Raw genomic sequence first — 23,383 nt, forward strand, 5'->3', positions numbered from 1 at the left:
TGTAGAAAAACCTGGTGGTTATTCTCTGAGGTCCCGTGTCCTCCCTCCTGTGTCCAGCTGGTCTCAGTAATGACAGTCTCACTGATATCTCTCGCATCTCTTCTCTAGAAGACCAGAGACCAAGGGGAACTGGAGCGAGAGAATCACAGCACAAGAGTTCAGGCTTGGCTGTGGATCCTACAGATCCCTGAGTACTGTATCTGACCTTTTGCTGGGAAGGTCACACGTAGACCTCCCAGAGACACTTCCAAAACAGTTCTGACGGACAAAGGACTAACTAGCTTTCACCTACAGGGGAGGCCATATGTGTGGGAGGCACCATTGAGCTCCATTCCTGGTACCCACAAGTGACAGCTCCTGTTAGAGGCTGGGAAACAGTGACCTGGGTCCCTTGGGACAGGACAACAGGCGTACCACCACAGCTGCACCCACTATTGTCCTAATTCAGACTCTTTCTCTACTTCTCACAACCCTGTATTCATCAGGAAAGGTTATGTGCTGTAACAAACAGCTCAGATAGTATAGTCCATCTGTTTCTTTTCTTTTTTTTTTTTCTTTCTTTCTTTTTGAGATGGTGTTTCGCTCTTGTCGCCCAAGCTGGAGTGCAGTGGCACAATCTCGGCTGACTGCAACTTCCGCCTCCTGGGTTCAAGCAATTCTCCTGCCTTAGCCTCCCAAGTAGCTGGGATTACAGGCATGCACCACCAGGCCCAGCTAATTTTTGTATTTTTAGTAGAGGGTTTCAACATGTTGGCCAGGCTGGTCTTGAACTCCTGACCTCAAATGATCCACCCACATCTGCCTCCCACCTCGGGATTACAGGCATGAGCCACTGCACCCAGCCCTGCTATTTCTTTCTTATACCACAGTCCATCACAGCCCTGGATGGGTGGCTCCCTTCCAAGCACCGAGTCTCAGGGGCTCAGGCCCCTTTTATCACATGGCTCTGCCATCTTCTAGGGCCTGTCATTGTGGGTTTCTCTGCATCCAGCCACAGTCAGGGAAAGAGAACATTGGGAGCTCATGGGAAACCTATGGGCTGGGCTTGAAGATGTTGAGGATCACTTGTACATGTGTCCCATTGGCCAAGACTCAAGTCACATGACCACCCCAACTGCAAGGGGGTTGCTGGGTAATGTAGTCTCTATGCCTGGTTGGGAGTCGGGGAATGGAGTAGTGTTTGGTAACCACATACAGTCTTCACTGTAGATCTTTTTTGATCACTCTGCTGACTTCAGGGACATCTGCGGCCACCTGTCATCATGGTGTTGCCATTTTGGCATCAGGAAGTGGTGGTGAGCTTTGAGGAGCTTTGTGTGTGTTTATAGGAAGTAGTTTAGCCCAGTCTTAGCCCCGGGGTGTGTATTTTGCCCGACAGCTGCCTAGGTTTGGGGTGTAGGCAAGCTAAGCAAAGGCAACATCGGGTTCCAAGGCATGACCTCATTGGCACTGGCTAGCCAAGCAGCCGGGTGAACGCTACAGGACTACAAGCATCCTTCTTTCATGACCTTCCCAGGGAGCCCCGCTCAGCTCAGCTGAATCACCCTTTAGTGTTGACAGCAGTTCCAGTCTGTGTCCACTGTTGGCTCTCGCTGGAGAAGCCTATAGAGAGCCAACTGGTTCCCTATTGGGACAGCTTTGTTTTCCCTGCTGAACACAAAATCCCCTGTTCACTGGGAGAGCTGACAAGGAGACCCCATGGGGCTGGCCTGGTGGGAGCAGATACCAGTGAATGCAGCGCCCGAATGGCTTCAGCTTATTAAAGGCGAATACACAGGATAACTCTGCCCGCCGAGTGGGAGATAGAATGGAGGGCACAGAGCTGTTACAGCGGATTAGCGGCCGCAGACGGATGGAGGCAGGTGCAGCCTTTTCTGCAATTTGGAAGGGTTTATGAAATACTGATCCTGTGCTCTGTAAATCCTTCCCTTGACCTCATCTGGGCTACAGGCTGAAAATGGGGGATTTCTTGTTCAGCCAGGCTTGATAGTGGCTTTTAGTATTTTCCCTGCTCCCTGCCAACTCCTAGAATTCCCTGGGAATTTTGATCAGAGGATGTATGCATGTGTCCATTTATTCATTTTCTCTTCATTAATTCATCACTCACACATTTACCAACAGCCTGTGCTAGGTGCTGGGGTTACAGAGCTGAGTAGAACAGGGAGTTTTATCCTCAAGGGACTGGTTTACTGTGTGAGAAAGACACAGAAATAGAATATTCTAATTCAGATTGTTAATTGTTAACTAAATCCACACATGTCAGCAGATACCAACATAACCTTCCGTGGGCCTGAGCCGGTGGCAGGCGTCACTAAGAGACTGCGAAGTCCTTTGGGGCCCAAGTGAATGAAGCCTCAAGTCCAATCAGGTGTCTTGTCGCCCCTCTGGATGGGCTGCTGTTTTTGTAACGGCACAGATGGCAGATAATAGAGGATGATACTTAGGACCGGTGGCATAGCTGGAAATTTGAGTTCCTCTAGCAAAAAAACTCTAGGAAGTTCATCTTATGAGGCAGAGTTTGCATCTTGAAGAAGGTGTGGGAGGCTGCTGGCAGGTGTTTCTCTGGCTGGGATGCAGATTTGATCTCTATGTCTTTCCCTCGTAGAGATGGGAACTCCCTCGATCAGACACCCCTCATCCAGGGAGGTAGCTCATTTTAGCAGGCAGAAACCTCTGTGTTCACCTCCTGGGTTTACAGAGCTCATCTCTGCTGCAAGAGTTCTGAACTTACTGTGTGGCTCAAGGTTTTGGTGAGCATGTTCCCATGAGGAAGAGCATGGAGCGGGTGATTTGGACCTCAGGGCTACCATAAGGCCTGACTTCCAAGGGAAGAAGAACATGAGACCAGAGGGTTCTGAATTAACCCTGTTAACTTGTCCCGAGGGGACTCAGGCCACTGTTCCCCAGCTCTAACGGGAGCTGGTACATGTTGGCTTCTGGGAATAGAGCTCAATGGTGCCTCTCACACATGTGGCCTCCCTTGTAGGAGAAAGCTAGTTAGTCCTTTGTCCACCAGCATTGTTTTGGAAGTCTCTCTGGGAGGCCTGTAGGTAAACTTCCTAGCAGCAGATCAGATACAGTACTTGGGGATCTGTGGGATCCACAGCCATGCCTGATCTCCTGGGCTGCGATTCTCTCATCCATTGGTCTGTGGATGACAGGGAGTCAGGGAAACAGACTCGGAGGATGCGCTCTAAAACTGGGAAGGAAGTATGGAGCAGCAAACAGTTAGAAATCCCATATCTGGGGAGTTCTTGGAGAGAGAAAAGATGATTAAGAAACAAAAGACTGGGCCGGGCACGGTGGCTCACACCTGTAATCCCAGCACTTTGGGAGGCCAAGGTGGGTAGATCACAAGGTCAGGAGTTCAAGAGCAGCCTGGTCAATATGGTGAAACCCAGTCTCTACTAAAAATACAAAAAAAAAAAAAAATTAGGCGTGGTGGTACACACCTGTAGTCCCAGCTACTCGGGAGGCTGAGGTGGGAGAATTGCTTGAACCAGGGAGGCGGAGGTTGCAGTGAGCAGAAATCATGCCAATGCACCCCAGCCTGGGCTACAGAGTGAGACTCCGTCTCCAAAAAAAAAAAAAAAAAATTGGTGTAAAAGATGAACTTGGCATCTTGTTAAAGCCTGAGATATGTCCCGCTGAGTTGGGCAGAGCAGGGATGAAGTCCAGGCTATCCACTGGCCTCTTGACATCCTTCAGCCTCTAGGCTCCACACCCTACAGTGGCTCTTTGCAAGGGTAGCTGTGTCTCTGCTAGCACCTTCCACACAGGGTCATTTGAGTCTGTGGGTACCTGGAGTGTATTGAGAATTCATTACATTCCTAAAGCAAACTCGATACCTTTATTCTCCATGTGAGGAGGTAGCAGAGTTTGGTCTTGCGGGTGGGGGACTTCAGTATCTACCATGGTGTGACATTGTTGTGGGTTGAGTGGTTCCCCATAAATAGGGTTCCCAGAAACCTGAGACACATTATTCATTGAAATGCCACAAAACTGTAAAAAACATTTGGAGTGGAAATCTTTTCCAAATGTATCACCAGCTTTTTTGCCTTATTAAGCAATGCACAACAAACATAATTTGACTTTACAGGATGATTCAGCCGTGGCAGAAGGAATCGTGCTGTCTTCACAGTTATAGTTTCAAGTCTTATTCAACTGTGTTGGGACTGTTCGCCTCTGTTCAAAATGATGTTGCATTACTCTACATCTGCGTTTCGTGGTTTCATAGTTTTCCACCTCTTCTTTGCCCTGTTTGCCAGTCGTTCCCTCCTCCTGCCAACGTGTCAATTCCTTTGTGATAGTAGTTTGACTGTTTGAACCTCTTACTGCCTAGTTCTCACCTGTATTCCAGAGAATGAAGATAAACAGATAAGTGGCTCCAGTTTACAACACTTCGAGGTTTCTGTCATACCTTCCAAAGAATCTGAAGCACTTTCAGACTCAACATAGATGTCTGTAAAGTAGGGAGGAAACGGCATTGGTCTCTTCAATTCTCATATCAAGAACTGAGGGCCAGCTGGGTGTGATGGCTCATGCCTGTAATCCCAGCACTTTGGGAGGCTGAGATGGGCAGATCACTGCAGGTCAGGAGTTTGAGACCAGCCTGGCCAACATGGTGAAATCCCATTTCTACTAAAAATACAAAAAAAAAAAAAAAAAAATTGGCCGGGCGTGGTGGTGGACACCTGTAATCCCAGCTACTCGGGAGGATGAGGCAGGAGAATCACTTGAACCTGGGAGGCGGAGGTTGCAGTGAGCCGAGATGGTGCCACTGCACTCCAGCCTGGACAACAGAGTGAGACTCTGTCTCAAAAAGAAAAAAGAAAAGAAAAAAGAAAAAGGAAGAAAAGAAAAAGAACCAAGGACCAGAGAGGCTAGGAAGAGGAACCAGCATAATGGGATTTCTAAAAACCATGCCCTCTAAGTTTTAAGGAACCAGGATGCCTTGGAAGGGGAGGGGCTCCTTCTTCAATAGTTTTGAAGGCTGTTCTGAGGGTGAAACAGATGGAAGGCTTGTGCTGGGCTGTGCCAGAAAGTGGAAGTAAGGCCATCTGTGGGGAACAGAAGTCAGGTGAGGCTCAGCTGATGGCAGTCCTGTCCAGTCCTAGGATCGGTGATGAGGGAGATTCAGGGAGACTGAGAGAATGGGAATGGCAAGCATAGACCACCCTTAGTAACCCTTTCTTTCTCTCTCTCTGTCTCTGTCTCTGTCTCTCGACAGAGTCTCACTCTGTTGCCCAGGCTGGAGTGCAGTGGCGCCATCTCAGCTCACTGCAACCTCCACCTCCCGTGTTCAAGTGATTCTCCTGCCTCAGCCTTCTGAGTAGCTGGGACTACAGGAGCCCACCACCACGCCTGGCTAATGTTTGTATTTTTAGTAGAGACAGGGTTTCGCCACATTGGCCAGGCTGGTCTTGAACTCCTGGCCTCAAGTGATCTGCCCGCCTCAGCCTCCCAAAGTGCTGGGATTACAGGCGTGAGCCAAGCAACCCTTTCAGTTCCAAGGGGGTGGGTTCCGTGGCCTGTGTCCAGTCTGTCAGTCGGTGGCAAATGACAGTGAATCAGGAATAGCAAGGATGCGTCAGCTTCCCCACTAAGCAACTCCCTACCCTTCACATACCAGGCAGAGACACAGCTACCCTCCCAAATAGCCACTGTAGGGTGCAGAGCTTAGAAGTTGAAGGACATCAGTAAGGAATACCTGAGTTCTGGGCCCCCTTAGGGTGCTGTGGTTGATTAGTGATGCCTGCCATGAGGTTGGGTAGGGAAACTGGCGGTCTGTGTGCTGCCTGTTCACTTGCTGTCAATCAGTGCTTCCTCTGTTGACCCTTTTTTTTTTTTTTTCCTGGAGATATGTTGCTCATTATCAGACCTTTCAAAATAGGAACTCCAAGTTTCATATTTTCTTCTTTTTCTTTCTCCTCTTCCCTGCCTGGGCTTTCATTACCATTAAGAGCCAGAACTCATCTGCCGTTTGGATGGGGAACTTCAGAAACAGGTGCAGGAAGAGAAATTTGCTCTCTCAGTGCGGCAACTTCTTGAATGTGGCCCACTTCCCCTGGAAGGCTGTGAACACCACTTTATCTCCTAAAGGCTTGGCCGGTGGGAGGAGGGGCAAGAAGCATCATGGACATGAGGGCACTATTTGGGGAAGGGTATGGTGGCAAGGATAGATGGGGGTAGGGGAAGCTACCCAGAGGTTCTGCCTGAGGGCTGGGAAGCCGAAAGGGTGGTCCCTTGTAAAGGGGCAGCCAGGTGCAGTGGCTCATGCCTGTAATCCTAGCACTTTGGGAGGCCAGAGTAGGAGGATCACTTGAGCCTAAGACTTCGAGACCAACCTGGGTGACATAGGGAGACCTCGTCTCTACAAAAAAATAAAAAATTAGTTGTGTTTGGTTGTGTGCACCTGTAGTCCTAGCTACGTGGGAGGCTGAGGAGGATCACTGGAGCCCAGGGTTTCGAGACTGCAGTGAGCTGTGATGGCACCTCTGCACTCTAACTGGGGTGACAGAGCGAGACCCTGTCTCGAGAGAGAGAAGGGGCGTCTCCTGCATTGCGATGGGGGGAGGTTAAGGGTCAGTACTCACGAGTGAACAGGTTGCCCATGGCTCTGTGTCTGGAAGGAGACCCCTCTATCCTGTGCTGGAGTGGAAGGCAGCCGGTGTTAGGGAATGGGCCCCCACCGGCCAGTGACTTTGGATGCTGAACACTTGTGCCTCTGTTTTCTCCTGTGTGTAATGGCCATTGCCATCCTAATACCACCTGAACTGCCTCTTCCTATGTGGCTATGCAGCTTACCCGGGACACTGGGTGGAAAGCACCTTGGTGAGGGCTTTGCAGGTGTAGACTCATCACCATTCCGGTTGCTCCTGCTGCAGACGGGCTGAGCTCCAACTGGGGCACGTGGATGAGGCACAGCCACCCTCTGAGGCTGAGGCAGCATCTGCAGGCTGGGAACAGGGTGAACCCCAGGTCTGGGACTGGTGGCAGAGCAGGGTGACTTCTCTGTAGAATCAGTTTCCTCAGCAGAGTTGACGCTGGCTGGGGAGGACCGGGGCTGAGCAGCTGAGGGTCAAGAGAACATTCTGGATGTCCAGGAGCTGGTTCAGCCGGCTGAGGTCTCCTGCCTCCAGTCGGGAGGGCTTTCTGCAGTCCCAAAGGCTCTGGGCAAGAGGCTTTAATCTAATTACATGCTTTATTTGAGCCAATTTGTTTTCCAATCCATCTTGTTCAGCAAAAAGAAAGAGCCTGCTGGGGACTCATTTGCACCCTCTTGTTCCAAGTGGAGGAGAGGGGTTGAGTTCCCATCTCACATGGTCAGTACAGCCCCCGACCTCTCCCAGCCCTGCCACCCCAGCCCTGAGCCAGGCTGCAGACTGCCCTGCCCTGGGGGGAGGGGGCTGGGGCGGCTCAGGTAGAAAAAGCCAGACAGGCTTGTTCCCCTCCCAGAAGCCCACCCCAGAGTGCCTCCCCCTGCCTCCCCTTTGGGGGTCCCGGTGCACTAGGCAGGAATGACACAGGATGGGCTTCCAAGCCAGGCAGACTGGGAGGGGATTTCATCCTCGGGGGGTCACCCAGCCTCGGAACCTTCCTGGCTCCTCCTGTGAGAGCCTCCCTCGGAATCCAAGGTCCCGTATTTTTCAATCTGCAAATATATTTTCATCATAAGGCAGTGGATTTAGGATCTGTGTTATTAAAGTCCAAACAAAACACGAAAGCCCTTCAAACCTCCCCGGAGAGGGAAGATTTATCGGCTCCTGCTCTCCTCCCCAGGCACGGAGCCACACTCTCCAAGCTTTGCTTTTTATGTTTTGCAGCATTTTCCAAAATGGCCTTTTTCCGCCCTTGCGAATCCTGCCTGGAGCCTTTACTTTTCTGCTGTTTACAGAGACTCGCTCCTTTGAGCGGGTTCCCTCGCAGAGCCTGGTGACTTCCACCTTTGGAGTAGGGGAGTGCCGGAATTGCTCAGCTGAGGGTCACTTTGCCTCGGCTGAGGGTCACTTTGCCTGCCGCACGGTGGTGGCAGCTGCGCCCGTTTTTACTGAACTTGCTCAACAAATATTTATTGAGGGCTTGTTCTGTGTCCCGGGCCCTGGGGATACAGCAGTGAAGACTTCAGGGAGGAAGAGAGACAATAAACAAACCGAACTGAGAAATGTATCACTGCACACGGTGACAAGTGGTGCGGAGGAACCACATCCGTTGCAGATGGAGTTGCTTTTCCAAACAGCCAGAGGTCAGCCATTATTCAGTGAATCAAGGACATACTTGAGTGAGAAATATCTTTGGGTTGAAAATAATTGGATGTGCCAGTCATACAATGAAATTGGTTTTCTGCCGTGGCTCCTAAAGATCACGAGAGCCAACCTTTTTGAGCGCCTATCATGTCGGACTTCATCTCGCTAGAACTTTAAAAGATGGTTACAAACTCTCACCCCCACTTAATAAATGAGGCATCAGAGGTTCAGAGAAGTGCAGCAACGTGTCCAAGGGCACACAGCTTTGTAAGTCACAGAGCCAGCATTTTGAGTTCCTTGGTTGCCTGTCTGCCACCCCCACTGTCCTGCTGGATCCTTCCCGCTTCCCAGCATCCTGCAGCCCTGAAGCCCATCAGTAGTCTGAGACCATTGCCACCAGAGCCGTGGATTGTATCCTGGGGTCCAGGAAGAGATGTTCTTGTCCAACTAATACCCCACACCCCGTAGACAGCAGGCTGAGGTCTGCAGAAAAGCCTTCTGATTCAGAGCTCTAGGTTTTTCAAATATTAGCATCTGTCAAAGGTGTCATGGCCTTCTGATTTCTGGTGCCACTCAAACCCTCTCCAGCCCAACTCGTGCCCTCTTTGTTGTCAAAGAGTTTGGCAGGTTTAAAAGATGCCTAAGCCAGCTGGGCGCGGTGGCTCATGCCTGTAATCCCAACACTTTGGAAGGCCGAGGCAGGCGGATCAGGAGGTCAGAAGTTCGAGACCAGCCTGGCCAATATGGTGAAACCCCATCTCTACCAAAAATACAAGAATTAGCCAGGCGTTGTGGTGCGTGCCTATAGTCCCAGCTACTCGGGAGGCTGAGGCAGAAGAATTGCTTGAACCCGGAAGGCGGAGGTTGCAGTGAGCCGAGATCATGCCATTGCACTCCAGCCTGGGCAACAAGCGAGACTCTGTCTCTAAATAAATAAATAAATGAAGCCTAAGCCCTTTACCCAGGCTGTCTCAGGGGTATCATCAGAATAATTGCAAAGGGTGCTGACTGATGTCTTTTGTTTACGGAGCCTGCGTTTGTGGGTGTGTTGGTCCAGGCAGCCTTGATATCTCACAGCGGCAACCACAGTCGGCTAATTGTCTAGCTTATATGTCCACATACATTAGAGTGTATGTGCCAGGGGTTCGCTGCGCAGTCAGTGGTGACCCGCACTGTGCTAGGTGCTGGGACACCAAGGTCTGATTTGCCAGGGGAGGAGGCAGACATAAAATCCCAGACCAGGAGATGGGCACTAAGAACCCGGAGGTTTCCCACCTGTGCCCGAGGCTGAGAGGAAGGCTGCACGGGGAAATGGCACAGGGACCGATTCCAAGCACATTTGCCAAGGGGAAAGGCATTCATGGCCTCCGGCTTCTCCTAATACCCAAGGGCTTAGGTCCTATTCTTTCCAGATATTATTCTGCAAATAATAGGATTCTACCACCTTGCACTCCAGGGGAGGAGCAGATGCCCCCGTGGGCCTGATGGACTCTTGATCCCCAGCCCTGCGGGCTCTCGGCCTGTGGCACAGCCAGTAAATGGACCTTGCTCCTGTCCGGAGACAGGGCTGCATCACTCAGATCCCACCACACCAACCCATTTGCCTGTGTCTGCTAAGGACTGGGCCCAGGACACTGCGTCTGGGATCTCAGCTCTCCTCCTGGCCTCACGAGGCCCCGGGATCTGGCCCTGCCTTTTCCACTGGCCTGCCATCATTCACCCTCCACTCTCAGCTGCAGAGTCAGAGGCCACCTGGAGCCCATCACATGCCATTGGCAGCACCTTCTCATCCTTCAGGACACAGCTGAGACCATCTCTGACCTCCCCTTCCCCATCTCACGGCACCATAGTCATTTCCTCCTCAGTCCTGTGAATGGGTAGCAGTTATGACCGTCATCACTACTGCATTTTACTGATGAAGAAGCTGAGACTTGGAACGGTGAATGGCCCCAGATCACAGATGGGATGATACAAACCCTTTCCCTGCAGCCCTGCTCAATAGGTTTCCACTTACGTCCTGGGGGCCAGAAGTAGATTCATGGCCATGGTGAGCTGCAAGGGAGTCTTTGAAGAAGAGTGTTCTAGATTGGAGACATTAGGGTTTGCTCTTGAGGAAGAATGGAAAATCCATATTGCAGGGGGCCAGAGCGGACCTGTCAGATCCAGGCCTGGTGTTTGAGGCTATCCCAGTGGGTGACTCTCTAGGACAGAGTATACAGGAAGAAAGGCCTTGGTCCTGGGTGTGCATTGCACAGCTGTGTGCACCCTCCAGAAGCCCTGCTTCTGCCCTTGTGGGTGCACCAAAGGGAACCCTCTAAGAAGGTGGCCACAACTGGGGAGACAGCAGAAAGAAAGGGCAGGGCTTCCCTGAGCAGCACCTGATGGGGGCCAGGGCCCCAGGGCCCGCTCTGACCAGCAGAGCCCTGAGGACCCCAGCCTAGTGCAGGAAGGGGCCCCAGTGTTTCAGTTCACCAGTATAAAGAACTCACATCCATGCTTCCTCACCTGAATACGTATTTGCAGTCCCCGAGACAGAATGTGGCTCAGGCAGCAGAATGACAGTCTAGGTTCCTGAGAGCCCTGACCCTGGCTCTTCGTGACCACAGTACAGAGTGGAGAGCACGTTCTGGCAACCTTGGGCATGAGGTGGGGCCTGGGCAGTCGGAGCACCCGTCCCTGAGAGGGAGAAAGCAAAAGCCAGCCTCTGCCCTATGTGATGAAACCTGGTAGCCCTAGGTGACCTGGGCCGGGCCAGGCCCCTCAGGTGGCTTTGCATGACATTTAAAAAAGAAGTCAAACCCTATGCAGCTCACATGGCCCCTCAAGCTTGGACTCATCTCTCAGCAGCTGCCCCTCTCCTTCCGTCCGTGCAAGGAACTCCAACTTTCTTCCAGTCCCTGGACCATGCCGGGCTTGGTCCTGCCTCAGGGCCTTTGCACAGGCTGCTCTTCCTGCCTGGAACCCTCTTCCCTCAGACCTCCTTGCCCTGCCTCCTTTGCACTGTTTAGGTCTCATTCATGGGCTACCCCTCAGGGAGCTGTCCCCAGCCACCCTGCTTAGGGCACTGTCCTCACTTCCAGCCACCTTACCATGCACACAGTTGGCGTTCAGGGAGAGGATGAAACCACACAAACACACACACACACACTTCTGCTGTCTCCTGGGGAGGGGGTAGCACTTCTCCGCAGCAGAAGCCCTATAGGTTGGGAATAGAAATGTCACTTTGTTGAATACAAATGTCATTTACTATAGGATTCCCACCCCTTGTAAGTAAATGGTCCTCATCCTCACTAAGAAGAGCCTCCCCTTGGCTGGTTGCTCACATCTGTAATCCCAACACTTTGGGAGGCCGAGGCAAGCGGATCACCTGAGGTCAGGAGTTCCAGACCAACTTGGCCAACAGGGTGAAACCCCATCTCTACAAAAATACAAAAATTAGCTGTGCATGATGGCGGTGCCTGTAATCCCAGCTACTTGGGAGGTTGAGGCGGGAGAATCGCTTGAACCTGGGAGGTGGAGGTTGCAGTGAGCCAAGATCACGCCACTGCACTCCAGCCTGGGCTACAGAGTGAGATTCCGTCTCAAAAAAAATAAAAAATAAAAATAATTAAAAGAGCCTCACCTTAGACTATTTTTAGTGTTTCTAACACAAGAATTGTATCCTCATTGCAGTAAATTTTAAAATATAGATAAGACAATAAAGCGAGAGTATAAAAATCAACCCCAGGCCCACCACCCAACATTTCTGTGCACATGCTATTCTAGAACAAAATCCAAACCCCTGCCATTGTTGAAAAGGCCCTAGGGACTCCCTGCAGACTGTAAGCCTCATCTCTGGCTGGGCAACCCTCAGCTTTTGCCAGCTCCAGTCTCCCCTCCTTTTGGTTCCTCACATTTTCCTGCCCCAGGGCCTTTGCACCTGCTGAGCACTGGGATGCCCCTCCTTGCACTTCCCAGGGCTGATTCCTTGTCATTTGAGTGTCACCTCCTGGAACGGGTCTCAGTAGGTCTCCACCTGTGCCCCCTGCCCCTGCGCATCCTCTCCCAGTGTGCGCGGCTCACTGTCATTTCCTGAGTGTCACTGTCAGGAATGGGAGTGATGACACTCGTGCTTTTGGCCTTTCCCCTCCTGCTGTGGTGCCACCCACTGCTCCATTAGCCTCGGGGAACACCCAGTGCCTCCCAGAACGCTTCATGTGGGAAGTGCTTAATCAAACGTTTGAATGAATGTATGATAAATTCCTAGAAGTGGGGTTGCTGCGTTGGAGTGTGCGTGTGTGTGTTCTCAGGGTTTTGACACTCCATGCCAGCCACGCTCGGGAAAGTTCGTATTTTAATCTGCGCCCCAGTCACATCGTGTGAGTGTGTGTATGCTTGCCTTTGCCAGTTTGCTAGGCGGAAGTGCTATATTCTTGTTGGTTTATGTTTTGTTTCTTGGATGATTTGAGATTGAACATGGGCACATGTCCTCGTTCCCTTTTTATTTCCTCCTTTGTGAATGGTCTGTTCCTTTCCTTTGAATTTTGGGTTGCTGTCTTTTTCTTATTGATTCAGAAGAGTTCTTTATATGTGAAAGACACCAATCCTTGGCTTTCTGTGTTGCAAACATTTTGGGCTTTCTTCTAGACACTTACTTCCATAGGTTGCTAAGCTTCTTGGCCAGCCCATTGCTAGAAGATGCTTCATTTGGGGCATCCTTAACCTTTAAGTCCCAGAGTTCCAAAGTCAAATGGGCATTTTGCTTTTGAGGCCAGTATGGCTTGAGGGTGATGGATTGGGTCAGTGAGACTAGTACAGGCTTCGAGTGATGGGTGGGGGCTAAGAGCTGCCTGTGGGCCCCAGATCTCCCTGACAGGTGGCTCTACCCCTGGATGAGGTGCTGTTGGTGAGGGTGGTAAGAAGGTGTTCTTACCTGGGGCAGGGTGGGGTGAGTCACGAAGTCACCTGCAGCCTAGGACCAAGAGGTAAGAACCAGCTTCCTGGAGAGAGTGTCCTCCATTCTCATCATGCCTCACCCATGATGGCCCCTTATGAAACCCACGGACACCTGCAGCACCTTGAAAACCAAATACATGGAAACCTGGACTCTCTGGCTGCGGGGGTTCCGTGCAGCTTTTTGGTTCCAGGTCAGGCAGCACCAAACATACTTTCTGGGCAGACTGGCCTCATTCACCTTTTGTCACCTGCTGGTGGGCAGAATGGCCCAGCCAAAATGGACAGAGCTGGCTGGGCGCCCTTGTTCGCCCCAGCTCTTCTCCCCTTAAACTCTTTCACCCTGGCCCAGGGAGAACCAGAGGCTCCTCCCCTATGCCCAGCCCTTGGCGTCTGCAACTTACCCAACCCTTCCAGGTTTCTCTGCCCTGGGAGGACGGACCATGTTGGCTGGGTGTCCCTCGCTCATTACACCCCCTGCCCCACCTTCCCAAGCCCGACAGCCCAGAAGCAGAGCGGCAGAGGTGTTGCGAGCGAGTGGGCCAGGGCTGCTGAGAGCGAGACCTTTGCCAGCTCCCCGCCCTGCTCCAAGGGGAGGTGCCAGATGCGGTGCCCCTGGCTTCAACCATGGCTGCCGGTCTCTGCCTGCCATATGCTCAGAGATGAGCCTCGATCCGGCGAGCAGGCTGGCCCAGCAGGATTTTGGCACCTGGGGCACAGGAGGCAGACCAGAGGGGCCAGCTACCCAAGGTGGAGGAAGAGGCAGGATTGGTCTCGTGCAGTGGGATTGGGCCTGCAGGCCACCTCTTGGCTCTTGGCTGGGGGTGGGTCAGGGGAGCAGGTGGGAGGAATAAAAGGGAGGGTAGCCTGCTCCCAGGAGGAGCCAGGATGCCAGCTAGCCAGGATGGGCCTGCTGCGAGCCAGGCAGATGGCGACCTCCAGGTCTCAGTGGCTCTCCCTGGGACAGAGCACGTCCGAGTAGGGGGCCAGGCGGTGCCTGTGTCCAGCCCTGGCAGCTTCTGTCTCTTTTTGGGGAGTAGAGTGAGCTAGAAGAGCAGGCCTGGTGCAGGACCCCCTGCAGAGCTGCCAGTATTTACCTATGCCCTGAATCCTAGCTCCAGAGGCTCCACTGAGACAGCAGGGCAGCAGGGCATCCTGCCTACTATTTACTTGTTACTCCTGAGTGTGTCCTGGCAGGGTGGATGGGGTCCCAGTGGCTGGGTGGGGGTAGGATGGGAAACTAGGGGGCATAAAACATTGGGTCTCCTGGTAAATGAGGCTAATCAATTGGCCCATATAGTCTGTGTGTATATATGGTTATGCCAGCTTTTATATTAAGGCTGAATCATACAAAACTGCTTTTCTTAAGTTGCAAAATGGTCAGTTTTTAGCACTGTCATCTGTTTCGTCTTAATCGCTTTCCATCTTTTTCTGTGTTTCTGAACAGATCAAATAGCGTGAAATTGATGTGTCCTTTCAATGTTTACACGGACCTACCTCTGAAACCATCTCTATCCAGACATCTCTTATGACTATTTATCCATTCAGATTCCATGTCTCTTACTCAGTTTAACTTGGTCCTTTATGTTTTCCTAACATTTTGCATTTCATTCAGATTTCCAAGATTTCTAGGCTGAAGTTGTATATACTAGCCTTGTAATTTATTTCTTGTTACTTCTTAAAGTTCTGTTTTCTTTTTATTTTATTTGCAGTTAAACATGACAGTGTTTCATCTTTTTTTTTTTTTTTAAGCTTGTATTTGGACTTTTCAAAGAATCGGTTCTTGGATGTATTTATATATTTTTTTCCTGTATTCCACTATATTAATTTCTACTTCTGTTGTTATTAATTCATTCCTTTTGCTTTCTTTGAGTTTTGTTTTGCTCATTTTCTAACTCCTAGAATTGAATGCATTTCATTTATTTTCATTATTTCTTCTTTAATAACAAATAATATCATTGTGGTCAGGAAATGTGGCTTGTATAGTTTTGGCTTCTTGGGATTAATTTAGCATTCTTTCACTAAGGATTTCTGTCCGTTTCATTTTGTATTACTATTGATTTTTGCTTAATATATTTCAATGAGATGTTATTCTACATCAAAAAATCCCTGTTTAATTACTAGGTGATGTTCTTTTTTCCACTATAAGCATGCCTGCCCTGAATTCTACTTTGCTGATACTAACATTTCCACTCTTGGTTCATTTTTTTGTTTTCATTTGCTGATACACCTTTGCTACTGCTTAAGTTGTGAGCTCTTAAAAAAAAAAAAAAAAAAAAAAAAAAAAGAAAACACTTTAGGCCAGGTGCGGTGGCTCACGCCTGCAATCCCAGCACTTTGGGAGGCCGAGGCAGGCAGATCATGAGGTCAGGAGATCGAGACCATCCTGGCTAACACGGTGAAACCCTGTCTCTACTAAAAATACAAAAAATTAGCTGGGCGTGGTGGCAGGCGCCTATAGTCCCAGCTACTCAGGAGGCTGAAGCAGGAGAATGGTGTGAACCTGGGAGGTGGAGTTTGCAGTGAGCTGAGATCATGCCACTGCACTCCAACCTGGGTGACAGTGTGAGACTCCGTCTCATAACAAACAAACACTTTAGGCCGGGCACGGTGGCTCACACCTGTAATCCCAGTACTTTGGGAGGCTGAAGCAGGTGAATCACAAGGTCAGGAGATCAAGACCATCCTGGCTAACACGGTGAAACTCTGTCTCTCCTAAAAATACAAAAAATTAGCCAGGTGTGGTGGCGGGCACCTGTAGTCCCAGCTACTCAGGAGGCTGAGGCAGGAGAATTGCTTGAATCTGGGAGGTGGAGGCCACAGTGAGCTGAGATCATGCCACTGCACTCCAGCCTGGGCAACACAGCGAGACTCCCATCTCAAAAAAAAAAAAATCATTTTATTTGGTTATATTACCCTAAATAGCACTCTGTTTTAAATTCAGTTTTTCAGTAGAGCAGTTGGATCCATTTACCTTCATTGTTTTGTCTTTAGTGGTTGCTCTTCTGTGCTCTTAATTTATCATAATTGCTTTTTATATTTTTCATTTTTTCTGTTTTATCTTTTGGCATATTAGCTATAATTTTTATTCTGTTTTTGCCAGAGTTCTGTGATTATCTTTGGGTTTTTCAGAAACATTAGTTGATCTAATGGCTCTTACTTGTCAGAATTGAACATGAAATAGCATCTTTTACATTCTCTATACTTAAGACAAAGGGTTTTATTCCCCACCTCATTCTACTTCATAGTTTTTAATATGATCTGAAGTTTCAAACTAAATTTAAATATTTTATATATACATAACTAGATAGATACACACACACACACACACACACACACGGGGACGGAGGAGGAGAGACACTGATGTTCCCTTTCAAACAGTTAAAAACTATTTTGATATTTGCGTTATGTTTTAGAATCAAATTTGGCATCTCTGTGTTGACTGGTTTCAGTTTTCATCACCAGTAAGCACAGAGATGTCAATCACATCACCTTGTGTTTATGCCATCACTTTCCCCTGTAAACTCTTACTTTTGATTCATTTCATAGTTGGTTGGAAAACATTCTCAAGTATTTATTTCAAAAAGGATGCATAATTGGAACATTTTCTGAGCCCTTGCGCATTTGAGAATGTCTTTTCTTTATTGTGGCCTACATACATATAAGACAGTCTAGCTGGGTATAAAATTCTTAGTCACAAATTTTTCCCCTTAAGACCTTATAGACATTGCTCCATGATCATCTCACTGGCTTGTTGTTCTTGTTTTTTAATCTGTATATATTCTTTTCTTATTCTGGTATTTCATATGTTTTGCAGAGCTGTGTCTGGATGTTGGTCCCCTTTCGTTGATTTTTGCAAAACTTCAGTGAGCTCTTTCCTTCTAAATATGTACATTGTCTTTTTCCTCTAAATTTTGTAAGAGTTTCTCCAATTTATTCTCCGTGTTTCTGGATCAGTTTTCTACAGTATCATGAATCTTTGCTGCTTTCAAAGTGGATTACTTATTTATTTTTAGAGACAGAGTTTTGCTGTGTCACTCAGGCTAAAGTACAGTCACAGCTCACTATAACCTCAAACTCCTGGGCTCAAGCGATACTCCCATCTCAACCTCCCGAGTGGCCATCACACCTGGCTATGGTCTTTTTGTCTGTCTTATTTCATTTTTTTAAGAGATGGGATTTTGCCGCATTGCCCAGGCTGGTCTTGAACTCCTAGCCTCAAGTGATCTTCCTGCCTCGGCCTCCCAAGTGCTGGGATTACAGGTGTGAGACCACACCCAGCCCTTCTGAAGGGGATTTTAATTGTGCTACAGGGATTTCATCTTTTTCCAACTTTTTCTTTCACACATCCTTTTTGTTTCAGCTCAGCTTCATCTCCCTTACTGCCTTTCTTGTGCTAGTTCATAGAGGCTGTGTCATTTTACTCTTTTTAGTCTGCCATGCCCATTTGGCATGTACACCTATTGTGTATGGCTGTTTTTAAGCCATACATAAAATGACAAAGATGAATAGTTGCAACAGCAACTGTATGGTCCTCTATGCCTAAAGTATTCACTGTTTGGTCCTTTGAAGAAGAAAAAAATTGCAGATCCACGTACTGGCGCAATGGCTGGATTCCCATCTCAGATTTAAGGAGGATGGCCAGGAAGGTGCAGAGCTCCGTCTTCAGCTCCTTGTTCCTACCAGCCTTTCCCTGGATTTCCTTCTGCTCTGTGGAGGTAGTGCTCTTCCCTTCTCTGCATTGCCTGATTTTCTGATTCTCTGCAATGATTTAGAGAGAAATACAAGGTGAGGCTGGGCGCAGTGGTTCACGCCTGTAATCCCAGCACTTTGGGAAGCCGAGGCGGGCAGATCATGAGGTCAGGAGTTCGAGACCAGCCTGGCCAACTTGGTGAAACCCTGTCTCTACTAAAGATACAAAAAATTAGGTGGACGAGCTGGTGTGTGCCTGTAGTACTAGCTACTTGGGAGGCTGGGGCAGGAGAATCGCTTGAGTCCAGGAGGCGAAGGTTGCAGTGAGCCGAGATCATGCCATTGCACTCCAGCCTGGATGACAGACAGGGCGTGACTCCATCTCAAAAAAAAAAAAAAAAGAAAGAAAGAAATACAAGGTGAGATCTTTGCTGTACTACCGTCCTTCTGGTCCCTACCAGTTCTGAAACTTCCCGTCCCTGGAGGAGGGATCGTCCCCACTGCCCCCACTCACTTCCTGCTTATTTGTTCTCTGGTCCTTGTCAGTCTGTCCTCCTCCCTTTTTTCAGGACCTTTCTGCTCATCAGACAAAGAGCTGTGTCCTGAGGTAAAACCTGAACAGGTTTTGCTTATTCCACCACCATCTGCCTTTAATTACTAGAGATTGCTCCCAGATCCCAGTGTTGGGTCATCATCAGTTTCGTTTTTTGGCACTAGTGTGAATGTTCAGGTTTTCTCATTGTCTTTATGGCTATTTTGGAACAAAACAAGGAGGAGCTACACGAGAGGCTGCCAAGTAGATGCCAGTTTGAAGAAGGAGTCAAAGCTGCATTTTAAAGCTGTGGTTTGTCCGTCGTGAAGCACTCTCTAGCTTTGTGTGTACCATAAAGAGAGAACGTACAGTAACGTTTTCCTTGTTCGGGGGCCATTGTCCAGTGACCTCAGCTATCTGGAATACAACCTAAACAAAGAGTCCACAAGCAGCCAAATAGCTGTCACAGTGTCCATGTTCTGAAGGTTATTTACTTTACCCAAGGGAGAATGTTTCAGCCTCTCCTTCCAAGCCTAGTTACCTGTATTTTACATACAATTCTAGCAAGCTTGGTCTTTGTTTTCCTAGCAAATCCGAAGGGCGAAGGGCGTAAGGGACATTTTGCAACAAGCACACTGATCTGACAAGAATTTCCAGCTGACAGGAAAGACACCAAAAAAAAAAAAAAAAAAAAAAAAGCAAATGCAACTCCAAATGCTCAGAGGCTGATGTCATTTTCTGTAAGGGCAAGCAGCCTGAGGTTCTCTCTCTGAGCACTCTCCAGTTGGACTCAGCAACCACCTTATCTGGATCTTTCCTCTGCCACACTGGGTGCTCAGTGCTAATCATGGATGCAGAGACTGTCCCCATCTCTCACAACTGGTTCAGACTGTGGTTCTAACCCTGGCTGTGCTTTAGAACCATCTGGGGAACATTAAAAAAATTCAGACACTCAGGTCACTCCCTTAACCAAAGAAATCAGAAAGTCCTGGGAGCGGGACCCAGGCATCGTGATGCCGCTGCATAGCCAGGACTGGGAGCAGGAGGTTAAGAGCAGGGGCTCGGCCGCCAGGCTGCCTCACTGGGCACACGACCTTGAGCTGGTGAGTCACCAGTATCTCCTGCCTTAGATTCTCATCTAGAAAATGGGGCCTGATTGAAGGGCCAAGACGAGTTCATCAACCGTGAGAACAGTGCCCAGCGCCTCATTAGTATGGTGGGAGTCGCTGCCATTAGTGAGGTACACACTGGATATTCATGGGTGATGACTGTGATTTGTCAAGCAGGGCCTGGGAGTGCAATCTAATTAGGCAGTGATGGATGCCACACATTCTAGGGCAGTCTCTGTCCCAGGTAGACACTTGCTTCTGGAGAGAAGAGCTGTAGAGGTTTCTAGGCTGGGACAGTGACGCCGAAGGGACAGGGGCAGGCTGTCCCAGGAGTCATCTGCCTCCCTGCTGCCTCCCTGGGGCGGAGCTTACCTTGGGCAGCCTGCTCTGGAACCTTTCTGCGCTCTCAGTTCTAAGCCAGGCACTGCAGTCCCTCCCTCAAAACATCCCTGAGGCTCGGAAGAGCTGACATGCTCAAAGGCCCCCTCTCTGCCCCAGCCTGTGCTATCTACGAGGCTGAGATGAAGGGGTGCGCCTTGGCCCATGGCGAGGAGGCAGGTGAAAGGGATTTCCTCCTGACTGGAAATGAAAGCGCTGGTGTGGGATGATGGCTTTTGTAAAATAATAATAATAATAATAATACAATCAAATAACAAGGCAAGGAGAATGGATTCAAGGCCGCCCCTGCGAGAACGTCACTGGGCACCGCTTGCATTCCAATGCGTTTCCCTAAGTGGAGAAAGCAGGAAGGGATTTCAGCCAGCTCACGCAGAATCGCCAGGACTTACGCACAACCTGGGTTCAGCCCCAGCAGTGGCTTCATTGTGAGCGTCATCTGTCCCTGAGCTGGCAAAGAGGCGGCCCAGAGCGGCTGTTCACCACAGGGAAGTGCGGCCACGGTGCTGGTGGTGCTGATGGCGCCGTTGACTTGCGTGTTTGGGCTGCCGTCACTTTCATCCAACCTCTCAGGCTTGGCCACAGTAGAGTGAGGGCCACTCTCTCTGGACAGCCCAGTCCCTGCACCTCAAGAAATCCCTACTCCAGCAACCAAGCAGCCATCCAGATGGCAGAAGGGATGGATACTGTGGCCACCAGCGTCGTGGAGCCGGGGTGTCATGAAGGGGCTCCGAGGGCTCAGATCATAGGCAGCAGGAAGCAGGGCTGTTTTTCTCCCATTTCCTCAGACTGGTTCCTAACTGGGGGCCCCAAGAGGCTGGCACAGGAAGCAGTGGGAGGCTACCACACCCATGGCCCCCAAGGTAGTGGGATGGAGCTGCATTGATCTTCATTGAGGCATCAGTCAGTGTATCCCATGACCTTGATGGAGGCAGCAGCCGCTAGAGGCCAGCTCTGGAGAGGGCTGCCTGAACACTCCCTGTAGATCTAAGCCCTGGGTTGGGGTGCAGACGGCACCAGGAGGCCTCGGCTTTCCTGCTTGTGCTTCCCCCTGTGCTCCCACACAAATCACTCCTCGCCTACCTTGACCTTGGTTTTCCGTCTGCGGGACAGAGGCTGCCACCTACCCCTGGAGCAGTCACCCGTGTGTGCACGTGTATGTTGAATCTTTCCCCGCCTGGTCCTCTTTTCCTGATCCCTCACCGGGACACACACGCAGCCGACTTCTTACCAACCCATGCCACCACTGCTTCTAGAACAGGCTGGGCCCCCTGCAGCTCCCCACTCCTTCCCCATGGCCAGCCTGGCTGGTCTTCCCCTCGGCAGTCTGGGAATTGCTAAGATACAGGGCATTCCTCATCCCTGGCTCTGAGCTCACCTCCGCTCACACTGAGGGGATATCTGTCAGAGTATCGCCTAACCAAGAGTGCAGGGATCTCGGCATCTCAGGCCAGCCTTGACAGTAGCTACCCGGCGTGCACTGGGCAGGTGGCTTACCCTCTTCGAGCCTCAGTTTTCTCGTCTGCAGAATGGGAATGATACCTACACATCAAAGAAGGGTTGTGAGAAGTGAAGGGAGATCCTGCCTGCTGAGTGCTGGGGGCAGGGCAGACCAGGGGAGATTTGCTGGGCCTCTGCGATGGGCTGTGCTGTCACGTGAAGCTGTCACACACAGACTTAGCGAAGGAATTGTGTCTCCTTGTTCAAAGAACAGCGATGGCTGGCAGGGAAAGGCCATGGTTGGGCTGAAGTGAGGAAGTTGCATTTGGGGGTTGACACAGGCCCAAGGGCTGGCAGGCCCTGGTGCCCCGCACATCCTGCTTGGCTCTCGGCTGGGCCCTGGAATCGCCCAGTGATACCCAGTGGACGCAGGCCCAGCAGCCCTGCCTCTCAGCAGTAGGGCCCATTAGAACTGAACTCGTCTTCGTCAGGCATTTTATTTGCACACTCCAGTAGAGTGGACACCAAAGGGGTTTTCTAATGCTTCATGAGCTGCTAATTTCCCCCGTGACCTCTTTTGTTGAGACCTGACCCCAGCCAGAGGCTCTGCGCCATGAAAGCCAGCGCCTGACACAGACCCGGGGCGCGGGGTGACAATGAGGCCTCTATCGGCTTTAATCAGGCTCCAGTTGCGTCTTAAGAATAGGGAGATTCTGTGTGGCGCTCAGAAGCCCTGGGTGGCAGGAGCCCCCCGAGACTCTCACGGAGGCCAGGGCGGCTGCAGGCGGTGGCTAAAGCATTCGTCAGGCCAGGGAGGGGGTGGGTGGGTCAGATGGGGGCCCTTTGTCCCTCAGGCCTCTTTAGAAGCCCAGTCCTGCCCTGAATGGCCGCCTGCCCGCCTGGCCTGGCCCATGGGTATCACAGGCCTCTGGCTATTTAGGGAGGCGGCCTCCTACTCTGCCCGCCAGCCTATTCATCGCCAGCCTAATTAGTTTTTGTCTGTGCTCCCCCCACCCCACTGCAGACTGCGATTCCTACTGCAAGGCCTCCAAGGGGAAGCTGAAGATTAACATGAAAAAGTACTGCAAGAAGGACTATGGTGAGTGAGAGTCCCCTTGTGTGGGGAGGATGGGAAGGGGCCACGTGACCAGCGAGGCGCTGGGGCTGGGGTGCAGCTGGCTCCCGGTGGGTGTTGGTCGTGGAGACCCTGTGACCGATGGGAACTAGCCGGACGGATCCCATGCCTGGGAATTTCTCATCTTTTCCTCCTTGGCCCTCAGAGACAGGGGGCATGAGGAGCCCAGCGGCCTGGTTTCTCCCCTTCACCGCCCCGAGCCTGGGACACCCAGGCTGGCCTCTGGCCTTGACTCTGCCCCTGATGGGCTGTGTGGCCACAGATCAGTGGCTGTACCTCTGTGGTCTTCTGTGTCTGCATGATACTGCGGGGATTTGAACCGAGTCCACGTTGCTCAAAGGGAAGCTCTCTGGGGATCAGACAGGGACTGGGAGCTCCCCGGTGCATTTCAAATGTTCCGCCAGGCTGTAGCGGGGCCGGAAGTCGGCGCTGTAAACGGCTCAGCCCTCATTCCTATGCACCGGAAGTTCCAGTGCCCGGACCTACGGGGCAGACAGTCCTGGGGGACTGCAGACATTGCTGTCACCTGTGACCTCAGGCTCCCTTCCCGGGAAGGGTGTGTCCTGTCCGCTTGCCCTCACGGTGGTTGTGGAGGGCGGAGACGGTCTGGGAGCCTGCAGGAGGAGGGCCCCGCAGAGGCCAGCAGGCAGGTGTGTGTAAAGAGCTGGGGCTGGTGGTGGGGGCTCTTCAGAATGGGGGATGCAAACAGAAACCCCAAAAGTATTGTCCAGCTGACCACTGGCAAGGCCCCTGCATACAGCCAGGGCATGCACGTGGGTGGCTGAGGCCCTGCCACCATAGACCAGGAAGGAGGCCCAGGGCTCCTGAATCCAGGCGTGGTTCTTTCTAGCATGGGGCCTCTCCTTGACCTGGTGGGCCGGGGACTGAGCCTGGGGCTGGT

At 50.8% G+C, this 23,383-nt stretch overlaps 2 protein-coding genes across 9 annotated transcripts in view; one reads left to right on the forward strand and one right to left on the reverse strand.

Moving 5' to 3' along the window:
• The window catches only part of NTN1 (netrin 1), a 245,339-nt gene that overhangs the window by 203,388 nt on the left and 18,568 nt on the right, over positions 1-23,383 (forward strand). For 4 of the 5 annotated variants that reach the window (XM_077970352.1, XM_077970355.1, XM_077970353.1 and 1 more), the window contains exon 6: positions 22,372-22,446. The exons of the other annotated variant lie outside the window; for it this stretch is intronic. In XM_077970352.1, coding sequence (XP_077826478.1) covers positions 22,372-22,446 — 75 coding nt within the window. The remainder of the gene's footprint in view (positions 1-22,371; positions 22,447-23,383) is intronic. 5 annotated transcript variants of the gene reach the window in all.
• STX8 (syntaxin 8) overlaps positions 2,166-23,383 on the reverse strand; it is a 380,941-nt gene continuing 359,723 nt past the window's right edge. Inside the window, exons 10-12 of one of the 4 annotated variants that reach the window (XR_013405823.1) lie at positions 17,777-17,939; positions 10,752-10,922; positions 6,808-10,113 (exon numbers count right to left, since the gene is read on the reverse strand). The gene's annotated coding sequence lies outside the window, so the exon portion shown is untranslated. Of the gene's footprint in view, positions 4,350-6,807; positions 10,114-10,751; positions 10,923-16,801; positions 17,940-21,453; positions 21,628-23,383 lie in introns of those variants that run through there. The other 3 variants (XR_013405821.1, XR_013405820.1, XR_013405822.1) reach the window with 3 other exon arrangements.

The sequence above is a fragment of the Macaca mulatta genome, chromosome 16, assembly GCF_049350105.2.
Source record: "Macaca mulatta isolate MMU2019108-1 chromosome 16, T2T-MMU8v2.0, whole genome shotgun sequence".
Classification (NCBI taxonomy): Eukaryota; Metazoa; Chordata; class Mammalia; order Primates; family Cercopithecidae; genus Macaca; species Macaca mulatta.